The 8,256-nt window shown below is 44.6% G+C and overlaps 1 protein-coding gene across 1 annotated transcript in view; it reads left to right on the top strand.

Annotated features, from left to right (window-relative positions):
• LOC107273919 overlaps nt 1–6,341 on the top strand; it is a 16,044-nt gene extending 9,703 nt beyond the window's left edge. The window contains exons 2-3 of the mRNA XM_015752551.2: nt 5,559–5,718; nt 6,028–6,341. Of these exons, the coding sequence (XP_015608037.1) occupies nt 5,683–5,718; nt 6,028–6,312 (321 nt within the window). The 5' untranslated portion in view covers nt 5,559–5,682 and the 3' untranslated portion in view covers nt 6,313–6,341. The remainder of the gene's footprint in view (nt 1–5,558; nt 5,719–6,027) is intronic.
• Nucleotides 6,342–8,256: the final 1,915 nt, after the last annotated feature.

The following is an 8,256-nucleotide window of genomic DNA, read 5'->3' on the forward strand; positions in this document are numbered from 1 at the left end:
GGGAGCGTGGGGAGGGGGGGGGAGGGGGGGGCCTATAATAGAGGATATTAAATCGGGCAATATCTCAGGGTATTAATCTGAGACGAGGGTTGCATATCGTGCCAAAGAGCGTTAGGCGCGCCACCTCATTTCCCATTCGCGATTACCGGCCCTGGCGCAATGGTAGCGCCTCATGTTTTTGTTACAAGATCACTATGAGAGACTATAGTAACCGATCGCAGCGGTCTCTCCTTACCGTTCGCGCGATTCCATCGGAGAAGTATACTTATGTCCTCCTGGTGCAAGTTCTTCCCCATCTCACTCGGAATCCCCATCTGTTTTCGCGGAATTCCTAGTCGAATGTCTCAGAGACGGTAGAGGTGAGCTATGTTAAGTGACGTAGGTTCCCGTAGCGGAAAAGCGTGAATTGTGCGTAAAAATGCTTCACCGCCAAGACGTTAGGTCCCCTTTGTCCCGAAGGACTCCTCACGATACTACACCTATACCCAGCATCCCTCTCCTCCGTGTAAGCTCACCCCTCGTTGAGAAGATCTTCATTTTCCGTTTTCCCGAAAGCAATTTGTTCCTTCCGTTCAGCGAATAAATCTCTCGAAAGTTGCCCGAAACACGAAGGCACTACGGAAATGAACAAACTAGAAAATTGAGGCTTCGCGATGTATCGGAAACTGGCGAATTCATTTACGATCGCGACCGATCTCGAGACTAGCTTATGATTCCAGCTTTATCTTTTGGAAGCAAATAATTCAGCCCACAGCGCGCTGCCCCTCGCACAGTCAACCATGCGGGATAACTCAGAAGATGGAGTCTGATTACTTTCCAAGACGGAGACGAGACATTTTTTTTATCCCTTTTCTTTTTTCTTTACATCGCACCGGCAGTCTATAATATACCGTGGAACACTCCTAGACGCGTTAACGTTCGGCGATTCTACTTCCGCAGATATCGTTGAAATTTCGAGAGTCTGAGTGCGAAGTACAGTCGGGTATTATGGCGTAGTTCAGCGAAATAGAGTAGAGCCAGTAGGTTATACTCTTGTGGCGTTCACAGGTGAAAAAGTTAAGAGCTGAGACGGATTCTTTTTCTTATAGCTCGCAATTCTCCTTTATCCGTCGATCGCGCAAGCCTAGCTTGATAAACGCAGTCATCGAAGAAAGTTGGCATCGATCGTTGAAAAATCCGGAACACTTTTCCACCTTTCAAAGTTTTCGCATTACGCTGAATAAGTTTGCTTTGTTCTTTCTCTCGGTAATCGGGGATTGGGATCGGAATCGGTATCGGAACAGGAATAGGTTTCACCTATTACTTCTGTCCTATTGGTCACCGTAGCCACGCGAAATGTCAAACTTCTATCGCAAGTCCCTCGGCAAATGTCCTACTTTCTGTCGCAGTGTCAAACGCAGTATCAAGAAGTTGCGACATAAAGACTGGATCGCGTCGCACCTGGAAACTTTCTGAAATTTCCCAAATTTTATGAAGTATCCGAGAGTCTTGAGAGCAGATGGTCCTGTAGCCAGGCATTTTTATTACGGCTAATAGCTGCCTGTACGACATAACAGGCAGTTTCGAGCTCACTGCTGCTACCAGGGCGCAGCAGTCTATGGCGCAGACAAATAAAATACTCTTTAGAATGTTATGGGGCCCACCCGCCGTTGCCGCGTAACGAACAAAAGTAACGTCAGAGCTTCCACTTACATATAAGAAAGTATAAGTGAAAACAGTGTTGAAGTTTTAACAAACTCATGGCAAGAACGATCCGGCGCATTTTCATGAATCGACGTACGCGTAGATCCGATGGAGAAAAATAATTAGCGACTGTTAGGTTGCTAAGAGGAATTATTAAGAGAGTAAGAGCGACATCTGTTACGCGGGTAGAGCCGCAATAAATCTGAGTCTTATCAACCCGAAGAATCATGATTTACGAATATACAACCTAAACCGCATCACGTTTCCTCCTCTATATACGATCGCCGAGCAACATAAATCTCCAATGTGACAGATATGACAAACGTCCACGGAGGGCTGCCATCTTTCGAGGGAAAATATTATACGTATATATGCCTACGATACAAGACGTCTCTCAGCGTGTCTATGGATCCTCATCCAGTGAATGCCTGAAAAACATTCTTATCCTTAACTCCGTTCATTAATCGACGTTAGTCGACGTAGAATCGTCAATGTCCATGTAAAATAAAACTCGATGCTTCCCTTTACTCGAGGACTTGGTGCGATGGCGATAAACGCAGCTTGACAAATTCCCTGTTCCATTATGAAAGACAATCCGGCAAAAGAGATCAATGAGAGAGTCAGCGGCAGAGAAGCTGTCAGAGAGCAATTTTAGGACATTCCTGGACAAAGAGTAAAGAAAAAACAAGAGACTAGTTGCACAAGCCACAATAATCCTTGTCTTACAGAGGCTAAGCCGACCAACGGATTACACTAAAGCCTCGACTGTGAGCAGAGCATTATCATCTTGTACTCTTTGAATGGGATTTCAATTGGGTCGCCGTCGCTTTCAGAGCGCAGAGCTGCATATTGATCCAACGGGGTGCAGAATACGTCCACGCAAGACAACCGACTCGTCTCGTAGCATCTGTGTCACGTATTACGAGTAAAGGAGGAATAGCAAGCTGAGAAAGTTACTCGGATACCAGTGAGAGTTTTCGTTTCCGTTTAAGGAAGGAAGTCATTAGCGACGATGCCGAAGTATTATTTCAGCCCTGAGAGAGTCCGGATCAGAGTATGTTTCTAACGTCGTAATAACGTATCTCAGGAATGTCATATAACAGTCAGGATAACCTCGACTTGGAAATGTATGTCTTCTTGCGGAAGGAAGTCTGCGAGACAGCCGAGCTGGTTATTACCAGCCAGAAGTTCTAGCCGTGTCTCGACGTTACCTACGCTTGCCCGTCTATGGTAATTCGATAGTCCTAGACCGCGGCAGCGCATGGTCATACGCTGCACGCGGTAATTGCGCTACACGTGCAGCACGCGCAGCACGCGACACTAATTGACAAGGGATCAGAGAAACGCGCAGATGAGCCTTATAATTTTTCGTTTCATCTCACTGATGCTCGGCACTTTGGTTTTGATCGAATGATGAATAGCTGCTCGGACTGTCGGTGCTGCTGCTGCTGCTGCTTTTGTTCGACCTCCCACTTCTCTGTGCATCGCATCCCTCAACACATACATCATTCGCAACATCGGGCAAGCGTCAATAGAGCGCCATTGTTATTTACGATGATAATCAAGCCATAGCTCGTAACTCATCGTGCGCGTTACACGAAAAACAATTTCAATATCTCTACTTTGCTTTTTCTCTCCTCGTCCTATTGTCGCTGGATAACCATTGTCAACTTGACATACTTTGGCTCACGACGACACGTTAAAATGTACCAAGAATCCGGAATGGAAAGCCCATCCCAGGTTCGATAATCTTTCCAACGTTAGCGGGCGCAATGCTTACTAACGAGTGTACTTTATTCCGCGTTGCAGAAGCTGCGGCTGACGTTGGATTAAAAATGTTTATGCGAATGTAACTGCAATGTAATTTGTACCGGTGCTCAACCGTGCGCGCATGCGACCACGAACTGGCAGACGTGACTGTTTTATATAGGAATGAGCTCACCAGGAACATCGTAGACGTAGAGCATGGTTCACCAAAAGCACTTCACGCCAGATTAGCGTAAAAATAATCTTTCGGTCATTTCTCTACGTTCTCACTGATGTTACAGAATACGACACCGACTAAAGTTTCTATGGTCGTGAAATTTCCCTTCACGTTCTTGGCTTTTCTTAATAATTTAAAGTTCGTGCATTTTAGCCATCAGTCGATAGAACGACTATATAAGGTGGACGTGCCAAAGGTTGGAGGTAATAGGTAGAAGGTGGACTCTGCTAACTTTCCTTCCTGTTTCACTTGATTCTTTCACTGCCAGCACATAATCGACATTTAATTTCATTCACAACGTTAACCTGTCACATTGCCGCAATTTCAATGAATCTACCTTAAACGGGAGACTGCGTAACTACGTACTCCGAAACATTGTGGATTATATTACCAAGCTTGTCCTTCAGATAATTTTCAACGAGGAAGTACCGGCGAGGGTTATTATCAAAACGGGGGATGTATGACCAATATAAGAATCCCTAAGAACGATACCGAGTGCACACGTCACGACTGTGAATAAGTTGACGGCAGCAAAACGACTAGGAAGCGATCGACTCGTTCGCCTTCGGCAAGAGCTTCCTTTAAAATATGTCATACTGGATTCCTCTCACTCACTCTCTCAGGAAGAAGAAGAAGAAGAAGAAGATGAAGGAGAAGGATGTTCCTGGGTACTCTCGTTCAAAATGTCACTGTGCATCCCGCAGTCAAATGCAGAGAGGGAAGTCATTCTTGCAAGCAAAGTGCCGAAGATTGCTTTTACCTACGTTCTTGTGGATAGCAAAACCCCCTTCGGCCATCACGCGAATCTCGTAGTTACTCGATATTTTTCAAGTCCATTGACGGAGGCGCTGGAGCATCGCGATGTGCGGAGATATTATTTATCTTCTTCAAAATCGAGAAAACGTTTTATCGCACAACGCCGTTTTCTCTGTATTAACGAAAACAAACGACTACGAGTCTTTTTCCACTTAGATTTTTGCCAACGCTATAGATTTTGAAGAAAACGGCAAACGGAGAAATTGGAGGTACCAAACGAGTGTTGGTGCGGCTTTAAGAGCAAAGGGTGAAACGGTGCTATAGCATGAAACAATAGAAGAGAGCGGTTGCGGTCTAGTATGAATAGGGGTTGGTCGTTGTTCCGTTTCTAACCCCGAATCCAATATCTCCTTCATAAATGACTGTTATGCACGGGGAGAGAGAGAGAGAGAGAGAGAGAGAGAGAGAGAGAGAGAGAGAGAGAGAGAATGTTGGCTGGGCATTGGTTAGACCAAAGTGCAATGCATTAGCCATGCTCGAGGCTAGTCCAACTATCCGCTTAAGCAACTGATCGAGCAAGGCTCTGCTGCACTAGAAGCTCCGTAAAAGTAACCCTTCCTGTCCTTCAAAAGGATGGGTTAGCGATCTAGGCAACCAGGCAACTAGAGAACCAGGCAACTAGAGAACCAGGCAACTAGAGAACCAGACTACCACCAGTAAGGCAACTATGGGGCGCCCCTTATTGCCCGCTTGGCGACGTCCGCACGACCTATGCGATTTATAGCTCAGTTGTTTTATTGGCCTGTTCTTCCCCGCTCAAGCTCACTCGAACCAACTCTTCTTCCGGGGCTTCGGAGCGAAATTTCGGTTATCGCACCAAGATATCCCAAGCTTCGTCTACCCGTCGTTTTCCTTGAAAACGTTCAAATAGTTCTGCCAATCTTGCTTCCTACCGCAGAGTTTAAACGGCTGATTTCACTATTTTCACAACGAGTTCGCACTCGGATCACTTTTCTACTTTTCCTCTACACAGTGAAACCAAAACACCATACGACCGTGCTTAAATGAACTCCTCTCGTGTTCAGACACAAGACCAAGGAACGCAATGATCTTTTGACAATTTTGCTTTGTCCAGGCAGTTCACGAATAGCTGACGACGTGACAGAGCTACCTTTTCATTTTGGAGAATCTGTATCAGCTTCGATATCTGATTATCAGTTTTTACATTGTCCTGCCAAAAAATCCCGTATCGAGCAGCGATGTGCTATCTGACAAGCTGCAACGCCTACGCACAGGTACGTTATGTAGACATGTATCGAGAACAGTAGCGTGTCTGCGGGCCTGTAGCAACGTTACAACGATAATACACACTAACCGCTAAAATATACGTTCAAATATATTTAAACAATTAAAAAGACTAATTCAAATGATTAAATCAATTCAATGGAAACGCAGAGCCTCAATGATATCCTGCATAACAATTACAATTAAGCAAAATTGCATATTGAGTGAAGCAAGAGTGTGCAATAATTGTCAAATGTAATTCGTGCATCGATCCTAGATAACTTTTCTTCTTCTAATTCTTTTTAATTCTTTTTTCTTAGTTGAACGATTCGAAGATTCTTCAAGGACAGGGTGACGTATTGTTCTCAGAGCCATTCTATGGATTCGTTCGCCCGTGTGCGACAGCTGGTGTCATCCTCGCGACCCACGCCTCAATGCGTGGCGTGGCGTATCGTAGCGTAACTGGCCAATGGGTCCAGATCAGCTCGACCCATTGTAACGGAGAAGAGGACAATTTGTTAACATTGTGTCGTGACCGTGAGAAGCTCGCTGGATTGAAAAGGGCTCTAGCTAAGCAAGAGGTACACGAGTACTGGATGAAGTAGGCGATAACAAGGAAATATACATTATAATTAAGGAGTCTGTTGAAACGAGTGTGACTTGAAAACAATGTCAGTTACTTTATTGAACGAATAATGTAATGAAACAATGTAATGTTTTTTTGAACGTCCGATCGCATGAGGTTTAGCTATTGAAAGGTCCAGGTAAGAGATAATAGGAATGCTAATATCAAAGAGAAAAAATTTATCTTTTGAAAGCGTAAACTAACGATGGCCCTACTCTGTATCTGACAGGATAATATATTGTTTGGAAGAGCTGCTGTTCCTCAGTCACTTTTGACAAACCTTATAGATCGTATCGGTTGTAACTAAATTTACACAGGATATTATATTTCTCCAGGGACTCGAGTAACCTGATGATCTGCGAGAACTTCCTGGTCAAAACTTGGGATGTACGTGCGATCTGCGATAGCCAAGAAAAAGAAAACGCAAAATTGCTGGGACACCGGTGGGTGCACAAGCAGCAGGAGGACTATGAGGGATTTAACGAAAGTGGATGTAAACGAGTAGGAGGGCGAGCGAGCATTACGAGTGCTCTCTCGAGAGTTTCGAGCATTAGAGTCAGGAGACGCGGAAACGCGGCGGCGGCTTCGTCATTACAGAAATTCAAATAAGTTTCTCTCTAATGATGCAAAGGAATCCGTAAAGGGCCAAAGGGAAGCGCCCGTTGTTTTGAGTGCTACGGTAAGAGATAAACGGTAAACATTTTATTTAGGCTGACACGAGACTAACGAGTAACTTTGCCAGTCTGCGAAGAGCGCTTACCCTGAGAGCAGTCTCGTCTCTCGTCTCTTCCTTTCTCCCACTCTCTTTTCTCTTTCAACTCGCATCTTCCTTCTGGTCTCTGTCGGCCGTCACAAGTGCCTCACTCAGCCCACTCGCCGAGTCACGCGCAACCACCTGCCCATATACCGTCTAGGATCTGGCACCTAGAGTCGGTCCTTTGTCTCTACCGTTCACCGACAGGAGAGGACCTAATAGATTACATACCGTATAGACTACCAATCTTCCTTCTCTTCGCTACTTCAATTCTTCTATTCGTTCGAAAAATTTACACCTGGCACGTCGATCATTTTTTCCCATTTCTTCTCGTGTTTGCATTTTTCATACACTTCATCATTTTTATCTCACAATTTCGATCTTTGTTTACTCGTGCTCACTTCGCGATTCGAAAAGGATTCACTATACACCGCCAGACGATTATGGATATGTGAATTAATCCAGAAAACAGAAGAAAAAACTGGGGATCATCACTCATGAAGATTCATTGACTGAGATAATTAGATCTTTGTAATTCGTAGCATCATGTGAAATTTCAATAGGATTTTAAACGAAAGTAGGCACGTGCTGTGCCGGTACAGGTACTTCCGACTGATTTCAGAGTGAATGTGAAAATGCGCTGGTCTCTTTCGTCGCACGTCGACTGAACTACCGTACCATGTAGCCGGGGTCTCGAGGTCTCCCGCTTCTCCGAGTCCCTTCGGTAAGGAGCCTATCATCCCCTTTCTTTGTGCTCCACTACCCTCTTTCTTCGAGCAACCGTTTCACTACCCCCACATACGCTTGGTCGTCTCTTCTTACAAACCCGCCAACAAATTTCTTATCTTGCCCATAAATATGCTTGCTGAACTATCGTGTTTCATTACTACAAAAGAAATTTCGAAAATCTTTAGACTCATTTTTAGAACATGCCTAGATTCACGCAACGTGCAACACTCACGAGTGGTAACGCCGCACATGATTTATTGTACAATTTTAGTGAAATTAACCAAAAATCGAAAAACATCCTATTCTTATGATCAATACCGTGGTAGTTTCATCGGCTGTTCCTTTATGGTTCACGCAATCACTTAACCACGGTTCAAGAAATTAGAGTAGAAGAGCGCTAAGGAAAGGAGGGTAAAGAAAAAAAAAAAAAAAAAAAAAAAA

This window comes from Cephus cinctus, unplaced genomic scaffold (genome assembly GCF_000341935.2).
Source record: "Cephus cinctus unplaced genomic scaffold, Ccin1 Ccin1_scaffold1880, whole genome shotgun sequence".
Lineage (NCBI taxonomy): Eukaryota > Metazoa > Arthropoda > Insecta > Hymenoptera > Cephidae > Cephus > Cephus cinctus.